A 14,603-nucleotide genomic window follows, 5' to 3' on the forward strand; every position below is an offset into this window, starting at 1 on the left:
AGAGGACCCCCCCTTTCCTAGAGGAACCCCCCCATTCCGCCCTTCCCATTGGGGGGGACCCGATTTTGCCCCCCCCATTCAATGGGAGCCCAATCCTGCCCCCCCTTTAGAAGGGGTTTCCCTCTCCCCCCCCCATGGGCACTCCCCCCAATATCCCATAAAGTTTGGGGGCGCCCTGGGGGGTGTCCCCCCCCCCTCCCTGAGATTCTGCAGCCCCCCTGCAGCGCTGCTGCCCCCGGGGGGGTTCAGCCTGGGCTGGGGGGGGTCCTGGGGGGGGTCCTGCGGTGCAGAGGGTGCCCCCCCCCCCGTTTTTCCCCGAGGGCTGGGCTGGTTCCTGTTCCGGTGGCGGGCAGCTCCTGGGCCACGCCGCAAACCGCGGGGGGGTCCCCAAAACCAAGCCGGGATCCCCCCCATGCCCCCCCCCCCAGCACCAGGGGGTCCCCTGCAGCTGAGCTGGGACTGGGGGGGGGGTCACGGCGGTGGTTGGGGGCACCCCAGAACCCGCTCACATCCCCCCAAATCTCCAATCTCTGCTTCCCTTCCCAAAACCGCGGGGGGGGGGGGGGGCTGCATGGGGTGTGTCCCCCCCCCAGATGTGGGGAATCCAAGGGGGGGGGGGCTGAGCCCCACCCAGGGAGGAGGCACCGAAACGCCCCCGTGACTCAGCCAGCCCATGACGCCGGGGTTCCCCAGGGTGCCCTATAACGGGGGGGGGGAAATGGACGAGGGGGGGGGACACCCGCAGCACGCCCCCCCCCCCCCCCCCCCCATTCTCCACCCCCCCCCACCCCCGGGCCCCACCCTGCGGCCGCTGCCCGGAGCTGAGTCACCCGGGTGGAAAGCTCCGGGTGTGCGCCGAGCGCTGCTGTGCCCCCCCCCAGAACCCCCAGGAGCCCCCCAGAGCCCCCCCGGAGCCCCCCCCGCAGCCATGCCGTCCCAGATGGAGCAGGCCATGGAGACGCTGATGTTCACCTTCCACAAGTACGCGGGGGACAAAAACCACCTGAGCAAGGAGGACCTGCGGGTGCTGATGGAGAAGGAGTTCCCCGGCTTCTTGGAGGTGAGAGGGGGGGGAAAAAATAAATCCTAGGGGAGGGGTTGAAAATAAATCTGGGGGGGGACAGGGCCGTGACCCGGCTGTGCCCCCCCCCCCTGCAGAACCAGCGCGACCCCATGGCGCTGGACAAGATCATGAAGGACCTGGACCAGTGCCGTGACGGCAAGGTGGGCTTCCAGAGCTTCTTCTCGCTGGTGGCCGGGCTCACCATCGCCTGCAACGACTACTTCGTGGTGCACATGAAGCAGAAGGGCAGGAAGTGAAGCCCCCCCCCCCCCAGGTGCCCCCCCCCGGCACCGCCCCGGCCCCCGCCGGCCCCCAATAAAGCTGTTTTGTATGACACTGCGGCTGCCTCCCTCTGTGGGGTCCCCCCGGGGTCCCCGGTTCCTTCGTGTCCCCGTCTCGCCTACGGGGCTGTGTGAGGTCCTAATGGGGCAGTGGGGGTGTGGGGGGGTCTGTAGGGCCCGTAGTAAACCAGAGGGGTGGGGTGGAGGCTTCGGGGGCCGTACGGGGCTTTAGAGAGGACCCATGGAGGTTGGACAGGGGTGTGGGGGGGGGGTCTATAGGGCCCACACAGGGCTGGGAGTGCTGTGGAGCTCTGTACGGGGCTGTACGGGTCACCTGTAGGGGCCATACAGGGGTGTGTGGGGCTGTGAGGGGGGTGTGGGGCTGTGCAGGTGTCTGTGAGGCTGTGTAGGGTGGCTGTGGTGCTGCTGAGAGCAGCACGAGGATGTATGGGGGCTGTGGGGGATCTCATAGGGGCTGTAGGGGTTCACATTAGGGGCCGTGTGGGACCACATAGGGGCTGCGTGGGGCCCAGAGGAGCTGCACGGGGCTGTATGGGGTCTGTGGGGCCTCTCAGGGGCTGCCCTGGGACCCCAGGGGCTCTGTGGGGCGCTGTGGGGCTCGGTAGGGGCCGCGTAGGGCGGCTGGAGCCGAGCGGGGCCCCTTGGGGGCAGCACGGAGCCGTGCGGGGCACCCCGGGGGGAGCTGTGGGGCAGCGCCGGCCCCCGGGGGGGTCCCTGGGGGGCTGGGTGGGGGCGGGAGGACCCCGGGGACCCCCCAGGGACCCCCCCGGGGACCCCCGGAGCCCCCCCAGGCGCCCCCAGGGCGGGGCGGGGGCGCGCGGGCACTACGGAAGCAGCCGAGGCCCCGCCCCCCTCCCGCTGACCACGCCTTCTCCCGCTGGCCACGCCCCCTCTCTGTGATGTAGATGGCGCGGGGGGCGGGGCCGGGCGGGCGCCGTGTCCGGAGGTCGCGCAGCGCCGCGGGAGCCGCGGGTGGGGGCGGGGCGGGGGGCGCTGAAGGTCACGGGGTCAGGGGGCACCGGGCGCCGCGCTGACCTTTGACCCCCGAGCCGCCGGGAGCTCCGCCGAGCCGGGCTGACGTCACCGCCGCGGCCCTGTGACGTCAGCGCCGGGTCTCCCTCAGCGGCCGTGACGTCAGCGCCGGCGCCATGTGGCTGTGGCGGGGCCGCGGGGTCGTGGCCGGGGCGCTGCGGGCACGGGGACGGCCCCGGGGCGCGGGAACCGTGAGTGGGGGACGGGGACGGGGACCGGGGGGTGGGGGGTCATGGGGTCATGGGGTCATGGGTGGGGTCATGGGGCCATGGGGACAGGGGGTGGGGAGATGCGGACATGTGGGGACGTCAGGACATGTAGGGACGTGTGGGGACACGGGGTGGTGCCTTGGGTACGTGACACGGGGACATGGGATGGGGAGCACAGGTCCATGGGGTGGGGACGTGGGGTGGGGACATGGGGACGTGTAGGGACGTGTGGGGACGTGGGGTGGAGAACACGGGGTGGGGACACGGGGTCATGTCATAGGGACATGGGGCATGGGGTGGGGACAAGGGGCAGCAACCGGGGCATGCGGGGTGGGGACACGGGGACAGAGGGGATGCCCCACTGGGGACGCACCCCGAAGTCCCCTTGCTCCCCAGAGCTGGAGTGTCCCCAGCGCTGACCCCGCTGTCACCACCACTCCCCCCCCTGCGTGTCCCCCTGTCCCTGTGTCCCCATGGCCACATATCCCCATGTCCCTGTGCCCCGTGTCCCTATATCCTCCTGTCCCCCTGTCCCCGTATCCCCATGTCCCCGTGACCCCTGTGCCCTGTGCCCCACGTCCCCCTGTCCCCATGTCCCTATGTCCCTGTCCCCCCGTCCCCTTGTCCCCTGTCCCCCTGTCCCTCTCCCCCTGTCCCCGTCCCCTGTCCCCAGGCGCACTGCTCGGGGCGTGCGGCCCCTCAGGACCTGGCGGTGCCCAACGGGAGCTGGAGCGTGGCGATGCGGGAGCACCACGAGCGCCTCCTGCGCGGCACCGCCGACGGCTCCTGGCGCCGCGTCCCCTCCTACCGCAACGTCGTCGACCACTTCCCAGGTGACGCCCGGACGGGGAGGGGCGGGGGGGGGGCAGGGGAGGGCGCTCCCCCGGGTCCCCGTCCTCAACGTCCCCGCGTCCCCGTGTCCCCAGTGGCGGTGGGGCAGGGCACGGGGACACGGCTGTTCCTGCGCAATTTGGACACTGAGGGCGCCGGCTTCGAGTACGTCACCTTCCTGCACAGCGCCGGCGGCCGCGTGCTCTGCCTCTGCCAGCTGGGGCCATACCTCGAGGGGCACCCCGGGTAGGTGCCGCCGGTGCCAGCGCCGCGTGTCCCCTCCTGGCCCCTCCTGTCCCATTCTGTCCCTTCCTGCCCCATCCCGTCCCATCCCATCCCATCCCGTTCCATCCCGTTCTGTTCCGTCCCATCCCCTCCTGTCCCATCCCATCCCATCCCTCCTGTTCCCTCCCGTCCCCTCCTGTCCCCTCCTGTCCCCTCCCGTCCCGACCTCGCCCCCGTCCCCGCAGCTTCACGCACGGCGGTGCCATCGCCAGCATCATCGACACCACGCTGGGGACGTGCGCCCTGGACGCCGCGGGGGTGGTGATGACGGCCCAGCTCAGCATCGACTTCCTGGCGTGAGTGGCACCCCGGGGACGCGGTGACAGGGACTGTGCGCGTGTGTGGGGGTGTCCCCCCGTGTGTGTCCCCCCCCCAGTGCCGTGACCCCGCGCTGTGCCCGCAGCCCCGTGCCGCTGGGCTCTGTGGTGCTGGTGGACGGCCGCGTGGACAGGCGCGAGGGCCGCAAGCTCTTCTTGTCCTGCGAGGTGCGCGGCGCCGCGGGGGACACGCTGCACGCCAAGGCCACCGGTGAGGGCGGGGGGGCACCGGGGGGACGGGGACGCCGACACCCCCAGCCCCAAAGCCTCCCCGCAGAGCCCCCCCTCACCCCTGGGACCCGTCTCAGGGTGATGCCGGGTGGCGCACGGGGGGGGTGCCGGTGCCCTGCTGCCACCCCCCCAGTGCCACCCGCTGCCACCACCACGCACCACAGGGGTGGGGGACGGTTGGGCCCGGTGCCCCCCCCGCCCTGCCACCCCCCCCTCTCTCCCGCAGGGCTCTTCATCCAGCTGGACACCACCAAGTCCCCCCGGCCCGCCTGCAGCACCCGGTGACGCCGTGGCCCCGCCGGTGGGGGGGTGGGATGGGGGGGGGGGGGCAGGGGTGTCCCCGTGTCCCCCGTGTGTCCCCCCCCGCTGCTGGTGGCAGCCCCCGGATCAGAGCACTGGCAGCCAACAAACAACGGCCTCGGCTCCTGGTGCTTTTGTGGGGTTTGGGGGCAGTGGGGCGGCACCGCGGGGCCTGACCCTGACCCTGACCCTGACCCTGTGCCCCCTTCCCCTGTCCCCAGCCCCATTTTGTGTCCCCCATCCCCTGTCCCTGTCCCCAGTCCTTGTCCCCAGCCCCCTATGGTGCCCCCAGTCCCTGTCCCCGTCCCCATCTCCCCCCCTCCTGTCCCTGTCCCCCCCCCCCCGTGTCCCCCCCGCCCGGGGGCTGTGGGCGGGGCAGGGGCAGTGCCCGGGGGAGGTGGTGCGGTGGGCGTGGCCTGAGGATATGGGCGGGGTCAGGGACACGGGGCGGGGCCTGGAGGGGGTAGGCGTGGTTATGTACGGGTGGGCGGGGCTATGCGGAGTGGGCGTGGTTACGATGGGAGTGGGCGGGGCCGGGCGCCCCCCGTGGACCCCCGGACACGGACACGCGTGGCCGCCCCCCCCCTCCCTCGCCCCCCTCGTGGCGCCCCGCGGCCCCCCCACGGGTGAGCCCCGCGCCCCCCTCGCACATTGGGGGCCCGGCGGGGGCCCCACGGGCACCCCGCACGCGTGGGCGCCCCGGGGATGCGCAGGTCCCACGGGCGCCCCCCGCAGCCCGGCAGGGAGGGGGGGTCCCGACGCCTCCCCCCCGGGGCCGGGGGTCTCGGCTCCCCCCGCTGCCGCGTGCCCCGTGGGGGGGGGGTGTCCCGTGGATCGCGCGTGGCCGCGGCCCCCCCCCCCCCCGTGGCGCGTCGGGGTCGGAGCGGTCGCGGGGTGGGGGGGGTTGGGGCCAGCCGCGCCCCCTCCCCCCCGTGCCTCAGTTTCCCCCCCGCGGCGCCGTGGAAAGTCGGAAATTTCCAGTGCGTGGGGCCGGGGGGGGCAGGATGCCGGGGGGGGGGGCAGGATGCCGGGGGGGCCCCGGCGCCCTTATAACGCCCGGCACCGCGCCGCCCGCGCCGCCGCCGCCGCCATGCGAGGTAGGGCCCGCGCGGGGGGCTGCGGGCGGGGGGCGCGGGCGGGCCGGGGGCTGCGGGCGTGCAAGGGAGTCGGAGAGGGGGTGCACGCGTGGGAAGCAGGGCAGGGTGAGCACACGCGTGTGCGTGCACAGAGCTGTGCGTGCAGGTGGGAGCAGCAGGGTGGGTGCTGCGGTGTGCAAGGAGGGGGGTGTGCAAGCGTGTGCAAGAGGTGGGTGCTTGGGGAGCAGCGGTGTGTGCGTGCAAGCTGGAGGAGCCTGCACGAGTGAGTGTGAGTGTGTGAGTGTGCAATGCACGGGGAGTGCATGCGTGTGTGCGGCTGTGGAGGACTGTGGAGGGTGTGCGTGTGCAAGCTGGTGGAGCAAAGAGCGTGCAAAGGGGTGTGGGGTGTGTGCAAGAGGGTGGGCTTGTGAATGTGCACGCTGATGGCTGTGGGCACGCGTGTGCAAGCGTGTTGGGGCAGGTCTGTGCGTGTGCAAGTGTGGAGGAACAGGAGAGGGAACGCGTGTGCACGCAGCCCTACAGAGCAGTCTGGGGGCAAAGCTGGGTGTGGGCACACAGGGGGGGTGCGTGTGTGTGCACGCGTGTGGGCACAGCGAGGTGTTCGTGCAAGCAGGAGGGAGCATTTTGGGGGTGTGCACGGTGAGTGTGCCCCACAGGAACATGGATGTGTGCAGGGGCAGTGTGCAGGCAGGTGTGTGCGTGTGTGAGCACACGTGTGTGCACAGATGCATGGCTGCGTGCACAGGAGCGTGCACATGCTTGTGCAAGCACAAGAGCGCTGTGAGCCAGCAGTGCCCCGTGCACCCCGGGTGCTGCCATCACACGGGTTGTGCAGCTCACACGAGCGTGTCGGCACAATCACACCCCCACAGCGTGCTCCGGGGCACACTTTGGCTGTGCACACACAGCAGGCTGGGCACACGCGTGTGCTGGCGTGTTGCCACATGTGCATGCGTGCTGCTGCGTGTGCACACCGCAGCGTGTCCCTGCACACACCTAAGCAGCGTGTGCACGCGTGTCGGGGGGTGCACGCGTGTCGCCGCGTGTCCCAGCCGTGTGGCGGCCACCGGCAGCCCCCTCCCCTCCCTGCGGCGGCGGCGCCGGGCGCCCCAGCACCGCCAGCACCCATGGGTGCCCCCCGCAGCTGCGGGGCCGGGCACACGCGCGTTAGATGTGGTCGGTGCCAGCAGGTGCGCGGGGCTGGTGCAGGTGACGGGGACGGGGATGGGGACACGCAGGTGGCTCCGGGCAGCAGCCGCAGCCCTGCACGGGCGCAGAGCCACCACCACCACCACCACCCCGGCCCCGCTGCCGCCCCCCCCGGCCCCGCCGCCGCCCCCCGGCCACCCCCCCGGTCCCCGCTCCGTCGGCACCGGGGACACCGAGGGTGCAGCTGCCCCGACTCCGCGTCCCCAAGGGGGGCCCCACGAACCCATGGGGGCCCCGCAGCCCCACCAGCGGCCCCACGCCGGGGTTTTCTCCGCCGCTGCCGCCGGTGCCACCCCCGCGTCTGGCCCAGGGCGGAGGGGACCCGGCCGCCACCGCTGAGTCACCGCCCAGAGGGTGGCAGGACCCCCGCCGGCGGGGAGGGCACGGGGGTCCCGGGGGTGCCGCGGTGGAAGCCCAGGGGGTCCCGGGGCTCCGGGTCCTCGCCCGAGCCACTTCCCGCTGCGTCACGGTGTCTTGGCCCGTGCCGTGACGCGCTGGCCTGTGCCGTGGCGTGTTGGCCCGTGGCACGGCGTGTTTTGCCGTGACGTGTTGGGCTGCGCTGCGCTGTTGGGGGGTGGGAGCCCGGCCCCGAGGTACCCCCCACATCGCAGGGTCACTGGGTGCCCACAGGGACCAGTGGGTCCCCATGGGGCTGGTTGGTGCCAGTGGATGCTGGTGGAGCTCACTGGGAGCTGGTGGGGCTTACTGGGAGCTGGTGGGGCTTACTGGGAGCTAGTGGGGCTCACTGGGTGCCAGTAGGGCTCCCTGGGTGCTGTTGGGGCTCACTGGGTGCTGCTGGGGCTCACTGGGAGCCAGCAAGTCCCCAAGGGACTAACGGGTGACTGTTGGGTGCTGGTTGGTGCCTGGGGGGCTGAAGGCCACCAGCGGGTGCCCACAGGGCCACCGGGTCCCCCACGGGGCCACCAGGTCCCCCACGGGGCCCATGGGTGCCCCTGGGTCCCCGCAGGGTTCGGTGGGTGCCAGTGGCACCGGTGGATGCCAGCAGGTCCCCGTGGGTCTCACGGGTCCTGTAGGGTCCCTGCAGCGCTGGCGGTGCCGGTGGGTCCCCAGGGTGCCAGGGAGCACCCAGGGGTGCCGGGAGCAGCCGGCGCCGTGGGAGCAGCGGGTGCGGGCAGGTGCTGGGGGGTGGGCGGCCGGGCGAGACCTCGGCGACCTCTCGCCGGCGGTTCCCGGCAGGAGCGGCACCGAAACGGCGCTTCCTGGCAGCCGCCGGCACCGTTGAGTAATGCGGGCGCCGGGCCCGGCTGAGTCAAAGCCCCGAATTCCCGGGGCCCCTCCGGCCGCCGCCGCCGCGGGGGTCCCGGTGCCCAGCCCCGGATGCGAGGGCGGCCTTCCCCCCCCCCCCCCCCCGGCCCCAAAACTGGGTCGGGTGGAAAAAGCCGACGAAGCGGCTTCGGCCCCGGGAGGAAGAGGTGTGCGTGTGCGTGCGTGCACCGGCGCCCAGGAGCGTGCACGAGCCTTGGCGGGCGTGTTCCGGCGCGTGCAAGCGTGCACAAGTGTGTGTGTGTGTGTGTGTGTGTGTGTGTGCGGGTAGCAGCGTGTGCAAGTGTGTGTGACATGTGCAAGCACTTGTTTGTGTGTGTGTGTGTGTGTGCGGGCACGGCCGTGTGCGAGCTTGCACAAGCGCACAAGCGTGCAGCAGCTTGCAGAGGTGTGCCCAGGTGTGCCCGGCTCTCCTTGAGTGTGCACACGCGTGTGCAAGGTGTGAGGAGCAGGCACGTGGGTGACGAGCCGGTGGCTCTGGGGGACCAGAGCCGTCCCCATCGCCCTCACTGGGCTTTGGGGCTGCGGGTGCTGCTAACGAGGCCTCGTTAACGAGCTGCGCTCCTGGTGCCTGCACTGGGGGCTGGCGGGGTCTGGGGCACCCCCTGGGGCTGGGGTCGTGTCCCCTCCCCCCGTCCCCCTCGCAGTGTCCCCTTGGCTCTGGTGTCACCAGGGCTGAGCCGTTCGCTGGCTCTGGTGCCCCCCAGCACCCCCAGCCCAGTGTCCCCCATCTGTGGTCCCTGGGGCAGCCCCTGTCCCCGGCGCCCCCACCCCTGGTGGCTCCAGTGTCCCCCACCCCGGTGTCCCCATCCCTGGGGGTCCCCATTCTTGGGTGTCGCCATCGCCCACCCCGGTGTCCCCCAACCCCAGTGTCCCCATCCCTGAGCATCCCCATCCCCGTGTGCCCCCCACCCCGTCGCCCCCTCCCGTCCCCCCTCTCCGTGGGGTGCCCCACGGGCGCAGCGGGGCCGTGGCGGGCGGCGGGCGCCTTCCTGCGAGGTGGGGCCGTGTCCCAGTTGTGGCTTCGCCGGCGCTCGCTGCCGCTGTGGTTTCGGCAGCCGCCGGCCCCGGGCACCCCCCGGACCCCCGCGCCCTGCAGGGCCCACCCTGGGGGGGACACGGGGGGCACCGGGAGGCCATGGTGGGGGGTGGGGTGGGGCTGAGCCCCTTGGGGACATCTGAGGCCGGGGGGGGGCTGTGAGAGCCAGAGGGGCCGCAGGAGCCCTGGGGTGCCACGTGAGGCACTGGGGTGCCACGTGAGCCGCGAGGGACACGTACACCTATAGGGACACGTACGCATATAGGGACCGTGGGAGCCTATAGAGGGTCTGTGGGAGCCAATGGGGGTCCGTGGGAGCTTATAGGGACCAAGGGAGCCTATAGGGATCATGAGAGCTTATAGGGACCGTGGGATCATATAGGGACCGTGGGAGCCCATAGGGCCCGTGTGCGTTCCTCTGGGCAGCGAGGGAACCCGTGAGTGCCACGTGAGCCCTGTGGGGCCACGGGAACCCACAGGGCGAGGCGAGGCCGTGGGAGACGTGAGCCCGCAGGGAGCACCTATGGCCACCGCGGCCACGTGAGCCCGCGCGGTGACACACGCGGACCCACGAGGGACACGTGAGCCCGGTGGGGACACGTGAGGCCCTTGGGGACAATGGAACCTACGTGGGACCTGCGAGCCACCTATGTGGGGCGGCTGAGCCCATAGGGGCTGTGGGATCCCATAGGGGCCGTGGGATCCTATAAGGGCCCTGTGTGCCCATAGGGGCTGTGGGATCCCACGGGGGCCGTTGGATGCCAAAGGGACCCCATGAGTCCACAGGGGTCCTGTAAACCCATAGGGGCCCTGGGATCCCATAGGGGCCCCATGAACCTATAGATGCCCTGGGTGTCTGCTGGGGACACGTGGTTCCCCGTGGGACACGGGAGCCCCAGGGAGAGCACTTGGGCGCCCAGGTGGCACGGGGTGGTCCCATAGGTGGCAGATGGGGACCCCGTGAGCCCAGGGGGGCCGTGGGCGCCCACGCGCTGCCTCCCGCCCGCAGCCCACATCGAGGTGATCCCCTGCAAGATCTGCGGGGACAAATCCTCGGGGATCCACTACGGCGTCATCACCTGCGAGGGCTGCAAGGTGAGCGCGCTGCGGGCACGGGGGGCACCGGGGGTGCTGCTGGCGGCACCGCGGTGACCCCCCGGCGTGGTGCTGACCCCCCCCCCCGGTATTTTTGGTGACCCCCCCCTCCGTGGCGGTGCCCCCCGGTGCAGGGCTTTTTCCGGCGCAGCCAGCAGGGCAGCCTGAGCTACGCCTGCAGCCGGCAGCAGAACTGCCCCATCGACCGCGCCAGCCGCAACCGCTGCCAGCACTGCCGCCTGCAGAAGTGCCTGCGCCTCGGCATGTCCCGCGACGGTGGGTGACCCCCCCGAGACCCCCCCCAAATGTGACCCCCCCCCCAGCAATAGGGGGGCAACCCCCGCGTATCGCTGCGTGCGCCCCTATATAGCTGGGTGCCCCCCATCATAGGGTCCCCCCCATCATAGGGTCCCCCCCGTTGCTGGGTGCCCCCCTATTGCTGGGTGCCCCCCCGGCACCGCTCCCCCCTGACCCCCTTGGGGACCCCAGGGCCCATTTGCCCCCCCGGGGAAGGAGGCAGGGGGGGTCTGGAGGCAGTGGGGCTCCGGGGACCCCGCACATGGGACTGGAAAGCCGCGGTGCCAGGGCTATGTGGGGCTGGGGTCATGGGGGGGCATGCACCCACGCGTGTCCCCACGTGTCCCCACGTGTCCCCATGTGTCCCCATGTGTCCCCATGTGTCCCCGCAGCCGTCAAGTTCGGCCGCATGTCCAAGAAGCAGCGGGACCGGCTGCACGCCGAGGTGCAGCAGCAGCTGGAGCAGCGGCAGCGGGAGCGGGCGGCCCAGGGGGGCGCCGCCTTCGCCCTGGGGCTGCCGGGGTGCTGCAGCCACCCCCTGCCCCCCACCGGCACCCCGGGGTGCCCCGGGCCCTGCGAGGGGAGGGCCGCCTGCAGCCCCGGCACGGAGGCGGAGGGCGAGCGGCGGGAGGGGGCCGCACGGGACCGGGACCGGGACCGGGATGGGGACGGGGACGGGGACGGGGACAGGGACAGGGACAGGGACGGCCCCGACCTGTGCCCGCGCCCCGACGTCGGCAGCGGCCTGGAGTCACCCACGTGCTCCGGGATGGAGATCGGTGAGTTGCCGGGCTGGGGCTGGCACCCTTGGGTGCTTGGGGGTGGTGGGAGCTGGCACCGTCAGCCATGGGTACCACAAAGTGGGGGGAGCTGGGCCCATCACCCTTGGGTGCTACAAGTTGCTGGGACACGTCCCTGTCACCCATGGGTGCTCGATGGTGGTGGAACCCGGCCCCATCACCCTTGGGTGCCACAAACTGCTGGGAGCCGGCACCCATGGGTGCTCGGCGGTGGGGCAGCCGGCCCCGTGGGTCCCCATGAATCCCCATGGGGGGGCTGCCCCCAGCCGTGCCCCCCCCCCGCCACCACCCCGGTGCCCGCAGAGCTGCTGGCGCAGGACGTGCTGCGGTCACACCGCGAGACCTCGCAGCCGCGCGCCGAGGAGCTGCAGCAGCGCCGCTGGGACACCTTCAGCCGCGAGGAGATTTGCGCCTACCAGAGGAAGGTGGGACCCCCCCCCCCAGGGCGCTGGGTGCTGGGTGGGGGGTGGGGGGAGCCGCGAGGTGACGGAATGGGGGGGCCGCAGCCCATGCAGGAGATGTGGGAGCGCTGCGCCGGCCGCCTCACCGAGGCCATCCAGCACGTGGTGGAGTTCGCCAAGCGCCTGCGCGGCTTCATGGAGCTGTGCCAGAACGACCAGATCGTCCTCCTCAAGGCCGGTACGGCCCCCACGGACACCCCCCCGGACCCCCCCCCAGCACCCATGGGTGACACGGTCCCTGCAGGCTGCCGCGGTGCTGCTGGGGCAGGGTGGTCCCCCAGGGATGGGGTGGTCCCGGCACGGGGGGTGGCGGTGGGTGCTATGGGGTGCGCTGGTCCCAGCGGGGTGGTGGGGAGAGCACCCAGGGGCCACGGGGACCCCGCTGGGGAGGGGGCGGTCACCAGGGTCCCACTGGGGAGGTGGTGTCCCCAAGGGACCCAGGGGAGAGGTGGCAGTCCCATGGGTCCCAGTGGAGAGGTGGCAGTCCCATGGGTCCCCCGGGGAGGTGGCAGTCCCAAGGGCTGCTGCCACATGGGCACCCCCACCCCCAAACTGCACCATGGGACCCTGGCTCGGGACCCCCCGGTGCCACTGTCCCCATCCCCGTCCCTGTCCCTGTCCCCGTCCCCAGGCGCCATGGAGGTGGTGCTGGTGCGCATGTGCCGGGCCTTCAACCCCGACAACCGGACCGTGCTCTTCGAGGGCAAGTACGCGGGCACTGAGCTCTTCAGGTCCCTGGGTAGGGACGGGGACACCGGGGGGGACACGGGGGGGATGCGGGGGGGGTGCCACGTGCCCCCGGGGGGGCCGCTGACGAGGGCTCCCCCCAGGCTGCCACGAGCTCGTCGGCTCCATCTTCGACTTCGCGCAGAGCCTGTGCGCGCTGCGGCTCTCGGAGAGCGAGGTGGCCTTCCTCTGCGCCATCGTCCTCGTCAACGCCAGTGAGAGCCCCCCACCCCCCAAACCTCCCCCAGCCTTTGCCCAAATCCCCGACCTTTTGTCCCAAAGTGGGTGCTGGGTGGTGGGGGTGGGCAGCCCGGCCCCGGTGTGGTCCCTGTGGGGTCCCCATCCCATGGCACCCTGTCCCCATCCCTGTCCCTATCCCCGTCCCTGTCCCCGTCCCGTTGTCCCCATCGCTGCTCTCGTCCCACCCCATCATGGTCCCACCCTGTCCCCATCCTCGGCACCAGCCCCGTCCCCGTCCCAAACCTGTCCCTGTCCCCATCCTTGTCCCTCTCCAGCCCCGTCCCCCCGCCCACCACATCCCGTCCCCACACCCATCCCACCCCAACCCCATCCCACCCCGACCCCATCCTCGTCCTGTCCCTGTCCCCAATCCAGTCACCATCCCAAACCTGTCCCTGTCCCCATTCTTATCACCAGCCCCGTCCCTGTCCCAGACCTCTTTGTCCCCATCCCGTCCCCATGCTCACCCTGTCCCCCCCGGTCCCCCCCCGTCCCCCGCCCGCCCCCACGTGCCGGTGCCGTGTCCGCAGACCGCCCGTGGCTGCAGGAGCAGGCGAAGGTGGCGCGGCTGCGGGGGCGCCTGGAGGTGGCCTTCCGCCTGCTGCTGCGCCAAACGCACCGCGAGGGGCTGCTGGCCAGGGTGCGTGGGGAGGGGGGGCGGGGGGGGGCCGGGGGGGCACCGGGGGGGGCAGGGGGGCACAGTGGGGCACCAGGGGGGACACCTGGGGGTCACCAGGGGGGCACTGGAGGGGGCACAGTGGGGCACGGGTATGGGGGTGTTGTGGGGTGCATGGGGGGTGCCATGGGGTATGGGGGGGTCATGGGGGGGGGTTGTTGGGGGTGGTGGGACATGGGGTGTCGGGGGGGGTTGAAGGGGTGCCATGGGGGTGCCATGGGGGTGCCGTGGGGTGTTGGGGGGGCACAGGGGTGCCATGGGGGAGTGCTCTGGGACAGGGGGTGTCATGGGGGGGTCATGGGGGGTCATGGGGGGTCAGAGGGGTGCCATGGGGGGGTGTCCTGGGACATGAGGTGTCATGGGGGGGGTCAGAGGGGTGCTGTGGGATGGGGGGGTGCCGTGGGGGGTGCCCGGCCATAGGGGTGACCACACGGGGCTGCCCCGTTCCTAGCCCCAGCGGCTCCCACGGGGTCCACGTGTGCCGTGTCCCGGTCACCCCCCGGGTGTCCCCCCCCCCCCCCACCCCCCCCGGTGACACTCGTGCCCCCCCCCAGCTGCCCCCCGCGGGCCGCCTGCGTGCGCTGTGCTCTCAGCACGTGGAGCAGCTCCAGGCCTTCCGCCGCCTGCACCCGGGGGCGCTGCCCGCCGCCTTCCCCCCCCTCTACCGGGAGCTCTTCGCCGCCGACGCCGACGCCCCCGGCCCCCGCTGAGCCCCCCCGGGACCCCCCCGGGACCCCCCTCCCCCGGGGGCTAATAAAGGATTTGGGGGGGAAACGGCGCCGCCGTGGGGTCTGTCACGCGTGGGGGGGGGGGGGGGCACCGGGGGGGGGGGACACGCGTGGGGCCCCCCTCGCCCCGCCCCCAGCCCTGGGGGCGGGCCCACGCGCCTTCTCCCCCCCCAGCTGCTCGCCCATTGGCTGCGGCGGGGCCCCCGCGCGCTTCCCGTTGGCCGCTTCATTCCGAGGCAGGTGCGCGGCCCCGCCTCCTTTCCTCGCCCCCCTGCCTCCCGATTGGCGGGGCGGGGGCGGAGCGGCGCGCTGATTGGCTGGGGGGCGGGCGGGGGGCGGGGCTGGCGGCGGCGGGGAGCGGGGAGCGGGAGCGGAGCGGGC

At 72.7% G+C, this 14,603-nt stretch overlaps 3 protein-coding genes across 3 annotated transcripts; all 3 read left to right on the forward strand.

The window, feature by feature from the left end:
* Positions 1-868: 868 nt before the first annotated feature.
* Positions 869-1,399, forward strand: S100A10 (S100 calcium binding protein A10). The gene is made up of 2 exons (XM_084500674.1): positions 869-1,060; positions 1,159-1,399. The coding sequence occupies exons 1-2, from the start codon at positions 929-931 to the stop codon at positions 1,318-1,320; spliced, it is 294 nt and encodes a 97-aa protein (XP_084356800.1). The 5' UTR covers positions 869-928; the 3' UTR covers positions 1,321-1,399.
* Positions 1,400-2,374: 975 nt separating this feature from the next.
* On the forward strand, positions 2,375-4,683 carry LOC311425218 (acyl-coenzyme A thioesterase THEM4-like). Its single transcript, XM_084500830.1, has 6 exons — positions 2,375-2,588; positions 3,280-3,439; positions 3,533-3,683; positions 3,908-4,018; positions 4,126-4,250; positions 4,497-4,683. Exons 1-6 carry the CDS (start codon positions 2,514-2,516, stop codon positions 4,553-4,555), a joined length of 681 nt encoding a protein of 226 aa, XP_084356956.1. The 5' UTR covers positions 2,375-2,513; the 3' UTR covers positions 4,556-4,683.
* Positions 4,684-5,649: 966 nt separating this feature from the next.
* Positions 5,650-14,227, forward strand: RORC (RAR related orphan receptor C). Its single transcript, XM_084500675.1, has 10 exons — positions 5,650-5,667; positions 10,209-10,294; positions 10,429-10,570; positions 10,984-11,370; positions 11,695-11,816; positions 11,898-12,030; positions 12,484-12,591; positions 12,683-12,793; positions 13,349-13,458; positions 14,049-14,227. Exons 1-10 carry the CDS (start codon positions 5,661-5,663, stop codon positions 14,202-14,204), a joined length of 1,362 nt encoding a protein of 453 aa, XP_084356801.1. The 5' UTR covers positions 5,650-5,660; the 3' UTR covers positions 14,205-14,227.
* The last annotated feature ends 376 nt before the right edge of the window (positions 14,228-14,603 follow it).

Source organism: Aythya ferina (genome assembly GCF_964211825.1).
Source record: "Aythya ferina genome assembly, chromosome: 29".
Lineage (NCBI taxonomy): Eukaryota > Metazoa > Chordata > Aves > Anseriformes > Anatidae > Aythya > Aythya ferina.